The sequence below is a fragment of the Ursus arctos genome, unplaced genomic scaffold (assembly GCF_023065955.2).
Source record: "Ursus arctos isolate Adak ecotype North America unplaced genomic scaffold, UrsArc2.0 scaffold_1, whole genome shotgun sequence".
NCBI classification, from domain to species: Eukaryota; Metazoa; Chordata; class Mammalia; order Carnivora; family Ursidae; genus Ursus; species Ursus arctos.
This window is the reverse complement of record NW_026622763.1, coordinates 71,825,318-71,843,100: the sequence shown is the minus strand read 5'-3', so window position 1 is coordinate 71,843,100 and position 17,783 is coordinate 71,825,318. Positions and strand designations below refer to the sequence as shown.

Genomic DNA, 17,783 nt, shown 5'->3' with positions numbered 1-17,783 from the left:
AGTAATATTATCTGCAGTATCTTTGCAGGAATATTTAGGCCACTTTCTGTTTTAAGAGGGTTTGTTTCATTAAAACTAAATAATGTGACCGGAAAGGGAAGTAGTGAGGGTGTCACTGGCAGCCTGGCCTGGGGAGTCCCTCTTACCTCAGGAGACTTTGAGCAGGGCTGTGACAAACATCTGACCTGCAGACCAAGGGACCACCAAGGGTAGTCTATATATAACTATTCATAAAGATTAATTTATTTTTTTGTAGGTGAACACGAATTTCTAATATTGTCTTCCTATACCTTATTTTTGAGTTTAGTTCTATAACTATAAATTTTATAGCAAACTAACTTTTTAATACTCAGATTGTCCTTACCGTGATATCTTGAGACAGGTGTGTTGTTTTTTATGAATTTTCTCGGAGTTTCAGGTGTTGGGGGAAGTTGAAGTGTAAGTATAATTGGAGTTATTACAAGTATTCCTTACCAGCTGTCCCACACAGTTATCTCTGGAATATGATAAAGTGCAAAGCAGCAAATCTCTGCAGCCTCTAACTGGCACAGATTGGTAGAGATGGCTTAGTTACAAGTTACATCTGCAATGGGAAGGGTCAGTCCTGTGTATTTCAGTGTAGGACTCCAATTGACCACCATTATTTTTTCTTCTTATAGGCCCTAATGCACATGACATGCTTCTTCCTCTTGACAGTCAATGAGACTTCCGAGTTTCAGTTTCAGCTTCTCTAAGAATGACTGCCTATTCCTTCCTTCCTTCCTTCCTTCCTTCCTTCCTTCCTTCCTTCCTTCCTTCCTTCCTTCCTTCCTTCCTTCCTTCAACAAACACTTTTACTGAACACCTTCTACATGCCAGACACTGTCCTATTTTACCACATAGAATATGCTTTGCTTGAGATATTCTTAAACATACCTTATAAATTTGTTGAATAACCACCTAGATTTTTTTTGCATTTTTTAGATTTAGTCCTCAAAAAAAAAATCTATTGAATTCAGTGATTTCGATTCAGTTTTACAGATGGGGAAAGGCAAATAAGTGACTGATCCTAAGTTATATTGCTCGTAAATAGCAGATTTGGGATATATATTTATATTGTTTGATTCCAAACGTAGGGACTTTTTTTTCTATGCCTTTGTCAACATTCTTTAGATTTTCAATTCTTTTAAAATAATAATAAAAGATTTGCAAAGTTGCAGTACAGGGTATTGGTTAAGAATGCAGATTTTCACCCATATCATACAGCTTCAAATTCTGGTTCCCCATTTACCATGTGACCTTGTACAAGTAGCTAAACCTCTTTGTACTTGTTTCTTCATTAGTAAAATGGAAATAATAACTACCTACTCCACATGGTTGTCATGAGAATCAAAAAGTGATGATATTTATATCTATATATAAGTGAATAAAATGAAGAGCAGAGATGAGTTCAGAGTGTTAGCTATTAATTTTTTTGTGTCATTAAAGCAGATTATAATGTTATTGAATTAAAGCAATTCAGTTTTATTTATTAATTATACAAGTATTGGTACTCAAAATTTGAAATATTCTTGTCATTTACTTTCTTCCTTAAAGATCTCTCCCACCCTCCCTGCCCCCAATTTCTTAAGTGTTTGTGTCTATATAAAGAGACTAAAGTTTAGATACTAGCTTTGTCTTTTACTTAACAGTTGTACAGTTTTTAAAAGTTGTCACTTTTAGGTCAATGATTTTTCAAGTTTCTATTATTTAACTTTCATTTCAGTGCTGCAGGTGGAGAAATTTTCAACTTGTGTTTACCTGAGCTGGCTGAAATGGTTTCTGAAAATGACATTATCAGACTCATTAAACAAATACTTGAAGGAGTTTGTTATCTACATCAGAATAACATTGTACACCTTGATTTGAAGGTAATGTAACATATGATTTTAACTGATACAACATCTTTGTTCCTTCTGCTCTTGGGATGCATAATTGCAAGCTGGTATTGGTAGTAAGCAACAGTCAGATCATGCCCCTCTGTACAGCAGTGGTGCACTCCTTGTTTACTCGTGTGCTACATGGACTGAATTTTATATTGGCAGAGAGGAGACTGCATGTGTGAGCAGCTCAAATTAATCACTGGGTTCTTAAAAACCATCATTCCTCCATGTTCTAATCCTTCTCACTCTTATACCCTGGATTTTACCACTTCTCACTCTTTACCCTGTTCTAATCTACATCTCACTCTTATACCCTGGATTTTCTCGTCTTGTAATATGGTCCTACCTCTAAATACTCTAGTCTGATCTCCATCTCTGAAGCTAACCTCCAGTTAGTCCTCATTTAGTTGCTCCCATTATATTCGTTCATCTTTACCTTGAAACTTTTAGTCTTTTGGCTCTTCTTTTTTTTGCCCCCTGCCCAGACCATTCAGGCCACTTACTCCTCAAGCGCTGAAATACCACTTCAACCTCTTATGTTATTATCCTTTCTCCGTATCCTTCCCCCACAGCCATCCAAAATTTCAGTCAGTCTCTTATTTTTTTGAACATTGGACTCTTTGTATACAACTCTCCTTGTTGCATGATCCTTTGTCCTTTACTATCACTTTCACAATAATGATGATTTCCAGCTCTCTTACCTATAGCCCAGGCTTCTCTCCTAAACTCCAAATTATTTTCTCCGACTGCAGATTAGATACCATTGGGATGTCTTGCAGAAACTTTAAAATGTACACGTCTCAAACTAGACTTACTTTTTCTCTTTATCTTACCCCATTTTCAAAAGAAAAAGAAAATCTGTTCATCTGTGTTGGGTTCCTCCATGGAAGAGGGGTAGTATTTACTATATCTAACAGCCCTGCCATGTCCCTTACCAATAAGATATTGGAAAAATAACAGTGTCGTAAAAATCAGGATAATCGTGCCCCCACAAACTTCCTGTTGGGTTTTTTTCCTGCTAAGGACAGACCAGTCGCGTGTATTACCTAACCACCACACAGCCCTTGTAGTCAGGGATGGCAAACAAACTTGGCTTTATATATCCTAAAGCCTGTGATTGATAACAATAGATCCAATTACCCTTGTCTCTTCTCCTTTAATGTCTCTCTGATTTAATAATAAACAAGCATGGGGTTCTCCCAAAGTTAGACTTATGATTCTTCTCACAGACTTTGAGAGCAGCACCTTGGCAGCTATATGGGTTATGACAGTGGCAGGGAATTTTGTAATAGATCTCAGGCCTTTGCTTTGTAAAGCAAAGTTGCACAGTTCTAGGAAGCAATGACTGAAACCTTCCATACATCCATATCTCTTATTGTCTGAGCTAAAAACCTGGCAACAATCAAACCCAGATCCATCATACTATACTGGACCATTTTCTGTTTCTGGAAGTGTATTCGTTTTTTATTATTCCTTCCTTTCTTCTTTCATGCTGTTCCTTAGAGTGCGTTTCTAACTGACATACTCCTATTTATCCTGTAAGGTTCAGCTTAAATATTATCTCTACAGTAAAATCTTCTTAGACTTTATAATATGCAGAATTAAGTAGTCTTGTGTTTATTACTGAGTATATCTCATAGTCAATTAATCCAAATATTCATCTAACTTCTTTTTTGTCCAAACTAAGAATCCTCTGAGTATATTTTTAATTTTATTTATCCTTGAGTGTAAAGCTTTTCCTAAATAAGTAGTTCAGTAGATGTTTGATGAATGACTCAATGAAATGTGTAATAGCTAAACAATTTACCTCCAATCTGAGAATATTATTCTTTTATTATTGTATATTACTTATCATTTTTATTATGCTTTATTTAGCCACAGAATATATTATTGAGCAGCATATACCCTCTTGGAGATATAAAAATTGTAGATTTTGGAATGTCTCGAAAAATAGGGAATGCATGTGAACTTCGGGAAATCATGGGAACACCAGAATACTTAGGTAAGAATTTCTTTTTCTTTTCTACACCATATTGAAATGTATCAACTAAATGATACCTCTATGAAACTGTATTTTAGAGCATGTAATTCCAGGATATATTTAGTTCAGGTATTTTAATGGATTGAAATTTGGTTATGACACATTTAAATGAACTTTAGTGTACATAGGATTATTGAGACTCTCACAACAATTCATAGGACATAGGACATATAAGTTTAAAAGTTAATGTTTGTGTGTAAAGGCTTGGTACATAAAGAAGAGTGGGTGAAGGGGAAGTTAGGGAACAGAAGAAAAAGGAAAAAGAGGAAAACAGAGAGTCACTTTGTCCATTATTGCCTTTGAAGCCTAGGTATTGGGTAGATGTCATTTCTACCTCTGTCCTTGTCCCAACTCTGAAGCTGTTTACAATATGCATTATCTTTAGTTTTGCAAGAATTGTTAGCAGGACTGCTTGCTATTTGTTGCTGGTGTGTTAAAAATGTGAGGTTTTGCCTAGGATTGTAAAAGGAGGATTTTGAGGAAAAAAGATGCCAAAAAAGTCCTATGATTAGATAATCTAGGGATATTGTACTATATCAACGAATTAGATCACGCAGATGAAAAAATATTAAGTTCTATAAAGCAGAACATAAATTTAAAGTATTTTAAGTTATAGTAATAATCTTTTTATGCTTTTTTGTTGTTGCTCATATTGATATTCCTATGTGAGCATTGAAAAGGTACAACTAAACAGAACAGGTGCTTCTCAGCAATGCACCTGACTCCCGAAATGAAAACAAAGCAAATTACTAACTTTTGAGTGTTAATAAGGGCTATAGTGTCCTAGAATAAATGATTGTAATTATAGATAACACAGCTCACAGAAATATGTTGTCAGGTTGTAGATTGTGTGATAGACAGAGACTGACAAATATATACGACTCAAAGTCTTTATTAATAAAAACATTAGGGTTTAGGAAACAAGTTCTCTTTGGAGAAATTATGAAACTATACTGTGAAACAAAGTTATTATTTAAGCATAAATTCTAGTTTGGACTCTACTAATTCAAAATTTGTGATAATGTTTACAAAATATGAAAAATTTATTTTGCACTTAAAAAAATTGGTGGGGAAGGAAAAGGGAAATTAACTGCATAGGAATTTAGGTTTTTGATGGTTTAAGGGGGATATTTAATCTACTCAAAAATTTAAAGCTCATCTAGGAAGCATAATTTGCTCATTATGTTATTGTAAATACATATGATTCTCTTTACCCTGAAAAGAAAAAGTTAAATTAGTGTAATAAAATAACACAAACTAACTCTTAACATAGAGTAATAAAACTAAAACTAAAATTTTTAAAAAGATTCTAGTGTCTAAAATTTTACTTCTTCATAATTGTTTTTCCTAAGATTGATCTTAGTGATTAAAAACAAACAAACCAACCTACATAGCTACTGGTTATTCCAAGAATATTATTGGTATTTTTGAACCATTTGGTTATATAATTTGCTCAACTTTTGATATGTTTAAATGTCTAATCACAAGATAATTAATACTATGCTAAATTTCTATTAATTTGATATTACTAGTTCTTTAAAATTAAAACCAGTTTTAATTTATTATAAAATAATGTTCCTGTTTTTAAATTTGTCATACTAAACTTGAATTTTATTTTTGCTTTCAGCTCCAGAAATCCTGAACTATGATCCTATTACCACAGCAACAGATATGTGGTAAGATTTTGCTAGTTACCTAAATCTTTTATTACATGTTGGGTAGTGTATGTTGTTCTAGGGTTCTTTGATTCCAAATGTAAATAATAAGGCTTTCTATAAAAGATTTTTCTCAAGTATCATTACTATGCCACAAGAAGACATTTACCTGTCCATTCTTTTTAAGTGATACTTTGGCTGTGATCCAAAGATACAGAAGTAAATAGGAAAATCCCTTTCCTGGAGGAATAAAAAAACAAAGTAGTTGCAGTAATGTGCAGCATTTTCTGTAGTAAGGTAAAATACTTAATGAGCATGGAGGAAGCAGCAGATAAGCACCAGATGGCAGATATCTGATCTAGGTCTGGAAGAACTAGGAAGGCATTTGCTAGGCAGAAAAATGTGGTCAGGTTCTGCAAAAGTTTAGTTTTATGAGATGATATCTCTAGGGTATTGTAAGTTTTTGTGGCAAGCAAAATGATATTTTGAATATCAGATATCATAGAAAGTAAAACTGGAATTCCTACTGGAACTTTAGTTGGGACCACAGTGGGGGCTGACTCCACAGGCCAAGTGGAAGAGTTTAGACTTATTCCCTGTGTTCCATGTAACTGTAATCAGCTTGCCAAGGAAAAACCGTCCTTGGCTAACTAAGTGGGAAACATGTACTGTATGTATTGTCTTTTTCTGGCTCCTGAGCACCAGACTTGTCATTAGTATGTTTAAGGCTCTGAAAAGTTTTGCAATGAAAAAAAGTCTGCCTGCCCAACTTGTGCTTTGCCAAACTTGTTGACTCTATTTGCACTGAACTCCTGTTCGTGTCTTACAGGTCATTACTGTGTCATTGACACCATTTAGGAAATGCTGCCCTTTGAGCAGCTTTGTGTACTCAGGAACAGGTGTCTGAGTGAAGGGCAGACTATAGATATCATGATATATCTTCAATTCATTATATTTATAATTATGTAACACACGTGTATTCCTTTCATGTTCCTTTTCTCTGAGACAGACTTTGAAATAACATAGTTATTTTGGTTTTAATAATACAGGAAGTTTGAAAAGCAATTTAAGTCTATAGATTAACTGTACAAGTTTTGAGGACAAGAATATGTTGAGGATCAATTTTATATATAAATGTTTCAGATTAACACGTGTTTTAAGTTCTCCTCTTGTCCCTTATTTGTTTTTCAGGAATATTGGCATAATAGCATATATGTTGTTAACTCATACATCTCCATTTGTGGGAGAAGATAATCAAGAAACATACCTCAATATTTCTCAAGTTAATGTAGATTATTCAGAAGAAACTTTTTCATCAGTTTCACAGCTGGCCACAGATTTTATCCAGAGGCTTTTAGTAAAAAATCCAGAGTAAGTTATAACATTAATTTAAGTACTGTTACAAAATGAATATTATATGTCTACTGAGAAAGATACATTCTAAAACAGTATACAGTTATTAGAAGTATGCTCTCAAGTTTCAGATAAAATAGGAAGAAAGGTGGTGTAGAGATCATTACATGACAAACCGGTAACTTCAAACAAAAAAAATATACAATAGGAAATGTTGGTGTTAAGAGAAGATTTGGGTTATTTCTCTCTCATCCTGCTACTAAACCCTGAAATTCCCTAAAATAATTAGAAATAGGTTTACAATACACATGGCTGGCTATGATAGACTTTGTAGTGAATAATTTGTAGACAAGTAATTATAGTTATGTGGCAAATATAAATTACTGATTGTCAAATCCTTAAGGGTCAGATGCTCTTTGACCACCTGCAAAAAAAGGGACTTGAAATTATGGTTTAGGACTCTTACCTCACCCACTGGCAACTTCAAAGCAGGAAAAGAAAAAACTGACCTCCCTTTTCTTTACTCAGATCATCCCCATTTACTGTATAATGGCCTGGCTATACTTTATGCAGAAGCTGTGGTATATAGTGCCTTGGGCTAGGATCCTGGTTTTGTTACTTGTCAGGTCTTTTATCTCTGACAATTACTTAATCTCCTGGAGGACTCAGTTTCTTATCTGTTCAAGGAAAAAGAACTCACAGGTTTGTTAATTATTTTATTGCCTTAAGGCAAGTCCAAACAGGGGCGCCTGGGTGGCTCAGTCTTAAGCATCTGCCTTCTGCTCAGGTCGTGATCCTGGAGTCCTGGGATTGAGCCCCATATCAGGCTCCTCTGCTGGGAGCCTGCTTCTTCCTCTCCCACTCCCCCTGCTTGTGTTCCCTCTCTCGCTGGCTGTCTCTGTCAAATAAATAAATAAAATCTTAAAAAAAAAAAAAAGCAAGTCCAAACAAATTCTCACTGCCTGTATTTTGGACATGAATTTAGTAGTAGTAGTAGTAGTAGTAAAAATACTGTTTGCTTCTAGTTATAAGCAGTTTTCATTTTCATTTTTACTTAACATTCTAAAATTTCTAAAATGAGCATTCATTCTCTTATAATCAAAAAAATGAACATAATTTCTAAAAGAATGAGCACATTAATTTTTTTGTAATCAGAAAACAATGAAATTAAAATTATCATAAAAAATGAAGTTAAGGGATGCCTGGGTGGCTCAGTTGGTTAAGCATCTGCCTTTGGCTCAGGTCATGATCCCAGGGTTCTTGGGTTGAGTCCCATATTGGGCTCCTTGTTTGGCGGGGATCCTGCTTCTCCCTCTGTCTGGTTCTCCCTCTGCCTGCTTCTCCTTCTGCCTTCTTCTCCCTCTGCCTGCCACTCTCCCTGCTTGTGTGCTCTCTCTCTCTGACAAATAAATAAAATCTTAAAAAAAAAAAAATGAAGTTAAAGCCTAAGGAAGCATATGTTCTAATGAAAATGGTGGTTTTGTTAAGGTTGGAGTTCTGACTATAGATAGGTATTTTCCTAACTTTTGACATACTGTGGTATTTGACCATATAATTTTCAAAAGAGAAAACAAAAATGTAAAAATTCCAAATATTGGATAAACATCATTCAAGAATAGCCTTTATTTTCAAGATTTAACAGTATTGCTTTTAAGAACACAAAATAATAATAAAGACCATAAATTATATGTTTTCTTTCAGAGTTTGTATACCCAAGAGATTTTATAATTTTACCAATTTTTATTTGTGAGGCTAACATATATTTTCAAGCTTTTTGACTAGTCTCATCTGTAAGGCCCATGATAAAATGAATTTTCAGCACCTGTCAATATTAAAGAAACTCTACATACTCCAGTCTTTGTATTGTTACTCCCTTCTGTACTATGAGTATGTTATCTTCATAATAAATTTTAAAAAATAAGTCTATAGTATATCAAACTGCAGGCATTTCCAACTTGATTTTTAGTTCTCAATTTTCACTTGATGCTTTCTTTCAAAGGAAAAGACCAACAGCGGAAATCTGCCTGTCTCATTCTTGGCTACAGCAGTGGGACTTTGGAAATTTATTTCACCCTGAAGAAACTTCCAGTTCCTCTCAAAGTCAAGATCATTCTTTAAGGTCCTCTGAAGACAAAACTTCTAAATCCTCTTGTAATGGAACCTGTAGTGATCGAGAAGACAAGGAGAATATTCCAGAGGATAGCAGCATGGTTTCCAAAAGATTTCGCTTTGATAACTCATTGCCCAATCCCCATGAACTTGTTTCAGATTTGCTGTGTTAGCACTTTTCTCTTTGACTTATTTGGACTGAATTTGGAATTTGAAATCTACTCCAATGTGAGATTGTAGTTTGTACCTTCATTTATGGCATGTTTATGTTGTAAATGCACTTTTGCATAGAAGAGTTTAAGGAAGTGTTTTGATGCTAAATTACTAGTAACCAGCATAATTTCATTTCCTCTTCTGAAATATTAACTCTGCAGAGAAGAAATATTCAAATATGACAAAAAGTTGTGCATGTGAGTTTACATGTTAAAGAATTCAAGTTCAAATGAGTTTATCAAAATGTTTTGCAGATGAGGAAAGCAGTGATTTGGGTTATATTATGGTGGAAATAAACTGAACAAAATGAAAACATGAATTTAATAGGTTCTCTAAGGTAAGTCCTATACCATGCCTCTATTGACAAAATTTTGTTAAAATAGTAGTGTCAAGTTTAAGAAGAATATGTACTATTTTATAGAAGCTCAAGGGTATTTTAAATTTGAAAATATTTCTATCATAAATATTTTGAAACTGCTTAAGGTTTCCAGGATATATGGCCTGCTATATGAGACAGGTCTTTTAACCAGAGCAAAAGAGGGAGCTAGAAACCTGATTAGGAATACTCTATACAAGTTGGAGCAGAAAAAAGAGCAGCATGGCATCATTTTTTAACTCAAATGTCTTTTGCCCTCTCTCAACATATTTCAGATTTAATAATATCTGAAAGATGGAGAATTAGATGGTACACAAGGATAGAGGATTTTCATCTTCCAGAAATTCCAGAGTAGAAGGTACTTTGGAGTAGAGGATATTTAAGTATCTTCTGCTCCCAGAAATGTGCTCTATTTTGGGTGGGCAAACATATTTATTAATTGAGTATAGAAAAAAATGCTGCCTGATTTGGGCAACTTACAGAATTTTAGATGTTTTCTGAGTCTTAGGGTATAAGCGAGTCATTCAGCATTCTAAAAGTACGTGTAAAAAAAATATCACAGCCCCGTAAGACATTAACTCAGGGCCAGAGTCCATGACAGCAAGGTGGATGTGATCATAAAACCTGATGACATCATGCTCTTCTCAAGAGCTTATGTAGAATTCCAGTGAGTGATGAGGCTCAGCAGAAGGCAGTCTGCCAGGTGGCCTTTAATAGTCTTTTGCTGGGACCAATGCAAGTAAAAGTCTAAGGTCAGCAGAGTGGCCGGTGACTGTTGTGCTCAGTAGAAGGAAATTTACTCCTTTTTTGATTATCTTTGATGACTTTGCACCTGGTTACTATTCAAGATTCTGTTATATTATCACATTTGGATAATTGTAACCTCATGACTATGTTGCTACATTAAAAGAAATTCTATTTTGACAAAAAAATTATTGAGTTCCCCACCGCCTTGAATTAAATATTACTCTAAACCTTTAACTTTCTGAAATTTGGTTAAGATTCCAAATAACTTAAAACTGTTTTTAATAGCTGTCAGTTCACTTTATTTGGCTAAATGGTGAATTCCTTTGAAAACTTCAGCATTTCTTAAAGGAAAAGTTATTTCTACTTGTGTGTGCATATGTGTATATGTACAGGCTATGTATTTATGTATAGATAGATAAAATATAGTCTTTAGACAACTTTCTCTTAGAGAGTCTTTGCTCTACTATATTGTGTTCAACTCAGGTGCCAAAGGAGCTCTCTTCTTATGGACATGTAAATATACATTTAAATTCTTTAAGAAGTAGTTTGTTGGTTCAATAAACTAGCCATTGGAGAAGCTAAATTGGGCTTTTGTATGTCTAAAACTAAGTTTTGTTCTAAATTGATTGTCCATTTATTTGCCTTCCGTATTAAACTAATGCAGGTAGTAAAGCTTGGTAAGCCATTGGTGAAAGTGGATTTTTACAAAAGATCATATTTTATTTTTAAATTTCTAGAGGAATTATGCCATAGTAAAAAATTAAAAATAAAGAAGTGTTTGAATTTTAATTATGAGCTCATTCTTAAAAAATATTTTATACCAGCTTTCTTTTAATCTGAGGAATCTTGAAATAGTTCGTATGCTGTCCCTTAGTTAACAGAATACACAAAGTTGTAAATTTCCATACCTTTTTCTATTTTTGTCGTAAAAAAATAACAAGTAGTTGCACAAACAGTATAAAAATTCAATTTCTTCATGAAAGTGAATTTAAATATTTTCAGTTTGAAATGTAAAAATTAAATCTGTATTTAGAGAGAACTTGTTAACAAATGACTCGATTCTTTTTCTCCCAAAATTGAAAACGAGTATCTATCAAATTAGATGATATATCTCATTAAAGTAGGAATGTTAACCTCTCCGAGGTGAACAGATGTCTTAACACTTAAACACATCTGAAAATTAATGTTAAATTGTGATGAGTTTATAAAGTTTAATACCTTTGCTTTTGGATAGATAGGATTAAAAAATAAAGTATAGATGACAGTTACAATTGTCATTTTAATGTTTTTCCCCACAGTGAAGTTAACTCTGAGCGGTAAAATTATAGTGGCACTTTAAAGACAGTAAGCAGTATGTGTTCTGCAGTCTGTCATGAGATAAGGCACCTGTGCCAGAATGTATATCAATACATTGCTTCCTTTAAAGAAAGTCTTGTTATAAAAGAAAGTCAGCTGATTAATGATATAATTAATTTTCATTCTGGCACAAGTTCTTTCTTTGTTTGGAATGGGTTACTAATAGCTCATGGACCATACTTTGAATAGCCTTGCTCTAAGCAACATTTATAAGTTGCTATTTTTTATAACTGTTTACATTTCTTCTGTTTATTTTTGAATTTCCATTTTTATATCTGTTTTGGAAACTTATCTTTATTCATTGTTGTGTAAACAATTGTACTTTAATTTCAAATTGTATTAAAATTAAGTTATCTGACTTCCAATTTGGAGAAATATTATCAATTTATAATTTTATAAGAGTTTAAAGAATTTTAAGTTCTAATTGTAAATTTCACACAAATCACACCTGCCCCCATCTTTCATTAAATAATCATGTTGCTTAAGCATATTGACTGACATTATTACGAATACCCCAGTAAAAAGCAAACAAACAAACAAACAAAAAAAAAAACAAAAAAAACCCCTGATATCAACTTAATGATCATTTTGGTTAAAAATTAAAAAGCACTTTTTTATATGATTGTCTTTTGCTTTAAAATATTTCTAAGTTTGTTTTTCTTAAAAACAAACCTCCTTGCCTGAAGGTACTAACCTTGACACATGTCATCTTTGAACTCCCTTTTCAGTACGTATCTGTTTATTAGAGCCTGTCTGTTAAAAATCCACATAAATTTGAAAACAAGTCTATTCCGTGGTAATGGTAGATAGTTTCAAAAAATGTCAGTGAATGGCAGTGTACTACATGTTTCATATGGATGAATAAGGGATTTTTATTTACCCAGAAATGGGTGAATTGTTTGTTGGGGTTTTTTTGTTTTTTTTGGTTTTTGTTTTTAGTTTAAATAAATTGAATTTTTAAAAAAGATGAATAAGGGATTCTTTAAGAAATTTATAATCTGATTATGGACTAATCAGTTCACATGACGTACTGTAGTTATGTTCTGTAAAGTTCCCGCAAACAGTGAATACTCAAAGATCGCTAGAGGAAATATAAGGTTAAGTTCCTACAAGGTTCTGTTTATAACATTTTTGCCAACTAATCAAACTACAAACCTTGTTTTATGTAGTTTCTGTTTAAAGGGTTCTTATTTAATATATATTGTTGATTCATTAACATTGACTTCACACCAACAGCACCATAACTCATGCTTGAATGAAGCTTATCTAATAACACATCTTTTCTCCATAAGGCACATTACAGCCCGGTGCATAGAAACATAACTACGCAGCAATTCAAAATTATGATTTGGGGCCATTTTAAACACAGAAATCATTAACAAAAAGCACAAAAATGCAGAAAACATGACACTAAATAGACCACAAAATGGACATTTGTCTTACAGTATGAGAGCTAAAACAAGACAGAGCATCCCTTCGCTCAACCTAAGATGGGAACGTGTGTCCGGCATCTCAAATTTTTTACTGCTGTGATCATGTCTGCAAATGATTGTGAAAGCACTATGCATGTTAATTTTGGGGTTACAAATAAACTTTAGCAAGTGTGTAAGTTCACAAATATGGAATTAATGAAGTGGGAGAAATATATACATTCTTTCACCTAGATCTAGATTCTTTAGATCATCTAGAAAGAGGTCTGCCAACCTTTTCTATAAAAGACCAATTATTAAATACTGTAGGTTTTGCAGGCCAGTGTTTTGTCACAACTACTCAATTTTGCTTTTAGAGCATGAAAGCAGTCATAATATGCAAACAAATGGGTGTGCCAATCGAACTTTATAACAACAGACAATGAGATACATTTAGTTTGTTGACCCCAATCTAGATTATCACATTAATTCTCTTAGCTCTAGCAATGATTAAAATGGGAGGAGAGCCAGAAAGACACAGGGAAGTGAGCCTCATCTGCATTCACTTTGTCTAACAAGCAGACATCCAAGAGGAAGAGGACTGAGTACTCATTGGTTATATGATTTTACTAGAATGGTGAGTTTGCAACTAGTTGAGAAAATAGAAAGTAGAGGCCACAGGTATATATCGGTCTTCGAAGAAATCTAGGGGGAAAGGAGGAGAATTACAGTTTGAAGAGTGTTTTTAAAAATGTTTTAAAATGGGGAAGACTTGAAAATGCTAATAGGCAAAGGAAAGAAGTCCACGTTGAGTTAACAGATGAAATGCATAAGAGCACAAGATGATTAATGACAGAAAATCCCAGAGAAAGTAATGAGATCACAAGCCCAAAGGCAGGGGTCAACGTTGACTAGAATAAAGAAAAATAATGTCTCCCAACATAAAAAAATGAAGAAGAAAGTGGGTGACAACAGAGGTGTGAAGTGAGGGGACGATCTGTTTCTCCTAAGAATACTGCAGCTAGTGGTCTGCTGAGAGTAAAGGAAGTAGAGGTGGGTGTGGTGCGAAGAGCAAAAATTTGGCACAAGGTGAGGACAGAGGTGGTCAACAATGTTGGTCAAATGAGTGGAGTTCATAACCTATCAGGAGAGACAGATTAAATACCAAAGATCTTAATTTGTGATTAGTTTATTGTGTAGAGTGTGGCCAAACAATTCTTATAATACTAATTTATCATTTCTGCCTATATCTTTTCTTTTATCGGGAGACTGTGCTTCTTTGCATCAGGGGCGTATATAGTAAAGCCCTCAAAAGAAAAACAAAAAACCCTATTCCATTGGGGCTTGTATTTATAAATACTTAAATATGTTGAGAAAAATAGGGTTTGAAAAGAGGGGATAGTCTCAGAAGGCAACAAGAAGAAAGATTATAGGTCTGGGAGCAATACGAAACTTGCCCAGTTCCCTGTGCACATTGAGCATTGTGGGACCTTGTAGAGAATGGTCCAACAGCAGCAATGTGGCCTCTAGAGTAGAACGAAAAAGGCTGTGTGGGGTAAACATTGTCTCTGGAATGAGCATGGCAGGGAGGGAGAAGATAGCATTGAGCCTGAGAAGAGGTTCTCATGTGGGTCTCATTAGAGTATATTCTTTTACTTTGGACGACACCCTCATGAATAGAATGTACTTATTAGAAAAACAACAGTAGGTTTCATGTAATTGGTTCTAACAGCATCCCTTGGTGGAAGCTGAAAGCATGCAACTTGAGTGCAAGTCTCTAAAAGCAATTCTACCATTGTTGAAGGAACCGTAGGTTGGCTAACCCACCAACCATAGCCCGTTTCTTTCTCTGTTGCCTGCCTCCATCACAGAAGCTATCCAGCTCACTTGGAGCAAGGGATGAAGTGAAAGTCTGCTGGGTGGCTTCTGAAATGCTTTGATTTCTGGATGAAAACAAGAAATGCTAGCAGCCTGAAACTCTCCACCATCTTGGATGAGAACCATTTTGTAATTATGAATGAAGGGACAAGGGACTCCTGGAGATCCTGGCCCTAACATTATTGTTCCACTGAAGCTACTGACGTAACAGTAGCACTCACTTCCTTCTCAACTTTTTGGTGTGTGCTTTTTATAAATGTCTTATTTGGTTAAGCCACTCTCTTTTGGATTCTCTGTTATTTGCAGCTGAAAGCATTTTAATTGACAAGGTGCGCGGCAGAGAAAGAAGTCACGTATACCCAACTGAGTTTTAGAAACACCATGTTCAACAGTGTTAAACGTGCATTTTTACTGCAAGATTCCTTGGAGGCTTTAATTTATGCTAGGAACCTCCAGGTGAGGAACCTAGTGTGTAGCGTGTGCCATACTTACTTTGTTCATGCTAACATCTCTCTGGATGGTATCCGTGGACACTTACACTGTACTAGATGCTAAATCAACGTAGTCCAAGTAGTTCTAAAGATCTGGCTTATCCCTGAATAGAACTCAAGTTACTTTGTAAGAACGAGCTCTTGTATTGGAGAAGGAACTGAGAAGGACAGACTCCCAGTTTTTTATTTCAGTGAGAACATTTTCAGTATCCCCCTTTGTAGTGCTATAAGCTTCACACCCCTATTAACAATCACCTTTAGGTTCTGATACAACACTCTGATTTTCAGGAGCTCGCAATATTTTGATGGTGTTTCCTTGATAGAAAGTCAATGGCATGGCTTTTTGCTGGGGACTCAGCTTGGCCATGCCCTGGCTTCCAGCATGAGCAGACTGCACTCTCCCTGCTCCTTCATCTCTATCAGTTCGTTTGTATGTTTTCCACACCTAAAAGCAAAGGCCTTGTATTAGGTTTCTCCCCAGAAACAGAACCATTAGCATATACATGGATATGTAGACACATTTAAGAGGAGATTTATCACAGGAAATGGCTCCCATAACTATGGAGGCTGAGAAGTTTCATGCTCTGTCTGTAAGCTGGAGAACAGGAAAGCTGGGGGTGTAAATCCTAGCCCAAATTTGAAGGCCAGAAAATCAGAAGGGTTGTTGTTGAGGGCAGGAGAAGATGGATATCCCAGCTCAAGAAAAGAGAGAGAAAATGCTCCTTTCCTGTGCCTTTTTTTCTATTAATTCAGGATCTCAACTAATTGGATGATGCCCCCCTGCATTGGTAAGGGTGATCTTTACTCAGTCTATCAATTCAAATGCTAATCTCTTTCAGAAACACCATCCAGACACACACCCAGAAATAATGTTTTGCCAGCTCTCTGGGCTTCCCTTAGCCCTATCATGGTGATACATGAAATTAGGCATCATGGGCCTTTCCCTATCTTCTGGCTTCTTATTTATCAAAGCTTTCTTATAAGAATAGAGAAGTTCTAACATTTTCCCTTATACATAGTTTTCCTCACTACACACACACACACACATACACACACAATGTATCTTCTTACATGGAAAAGTAGAAGTTTTACTTATAGGAAACAAATCTTCCAGTTTACTGAAATTAAGTCCTTTTCTATAAAATATATTACTATGGAAACTGTTAAAGAATCTAACAGGCAGGGTGGGTGCAAGTGTGGTCAGAATCAAATGAATAATCTCTCACGTTTAGGTCCTATGCCAACCCTATACTGTGGTCAACCTTCAGAATAAGCAAAAAAAGGCATTATTTTATAATTAGTAGGAAGGATTCCACCCTCTGTGGCTCACCACTGGAATTTAAATTTAGTGATTGTAATACCCCTTTGAAAGGCCAACAGAAAGATATATGCTAATTATACCAATATTGCTAACCAGATCATAAAATGCAACTGGGTCACCAATTACAGACACAATTGTAAATGTGCAGGCTCTCTAGTTATACTGAAGAGTCAACAAGTGAGTACAAAATGTATGTAGAGAAAATTACAAGGTAGAATGATTGAACAAATAAAACATAACAGATTCTCCATGTCATGTAAGGCATATCAGAGCCCTTCCTTGCCCTAAAACTCAACATTCAGGAATAGATCTATGAGGCTTCATGATCTTTCCTGGTTATAATTGAATTAACTCCTAGATAATCATATGAAGCCAAATTTTATAGATGAAACATTGTGATTTATTTGTTTCTTCCTTTGAAAGTAGTTGTTAGCCCAATTTATTAAGAACGTGATTGGTTTTTTAATTGGAATTTGCACAAAAAGGCTTCTGAAATAAATGAATATTTAAGTAATCACAGACTAAAGACCATTGAAAACAAGTTAAAAAGGGAGAAAAGGAGCTGAGCCATTTATTTAAAGGCCTTTTTGGCCGTTTTAACCTATGTGAACATCAATTACTTCTTTCTTTTACAAAACAGCAGTAATCAGCTGTTTGCCTCTTTGATTAGTTCTGGTCTGAATTCATTTAATACTAATGATTAAGCATGGGATACTGCAAATAAACCTGTCTCTTTTCTTCCCAGAAATAGAATAATTACAATGGCCAATGCCTGGGGCCTTTTATATTACTAAATTTGTAAAAGACTTAATTACTTTGGCTTTGCTCCAGTGTCCCAAATAACACACAAATAGTCCCACAACATTGTATCTAAGTATCAATTTTGGAAGGTCTTTACAGTATGTGTTTATAAAATGGGTGTTTGTGTGTCTG

The 17,783-nt window shown here is 34.7% G+C and overlaps 1 protein-coding gene across 2 annotated transcripts in view; it reads left to right on the top strand.

Moving 5' to 3' along the window:
• STK17B (serine/threonine kinase 17b) overlaps nucleotides 1–12,236 on the top strand; it is a 43,221-nt gene extending 30,985 nt beyond the window's left edge. For both annotated transcript variants that reach the window (XM_026492285.4, XM_044381325.3), the window contains 5 exons: nucleotides 1,745–1,889; nucleotides 3,777–3,903; nucleotides 5,570–5,618; nucleotides 6,789–6,968; nucleotides 8,950–12,236. In XM_026492285.4, the coding sequence (XP_026348070.1) occupies nucleotides 1,745–1,889; nucleotides 3,777–3,903; nucleotides 5,570–5,618; nucleotides 6,789–6,968; nucleotides 8,950–9,232 (784 nt within the window). In that variant the 3' untranslated portion in view covers nucleotides 9,233–12,236. The remainder of the gene's footprint in view (nucleotides 1–1,744; nucleotides 1,890–3,776; nucleotides 3,904–5,569; nucleotides 5,619–6,788; nucleotides 6,969–8,949) is intronic.
• Nucleotides 12,237–17,783: the final 5,547 nt, after the last annotated feature.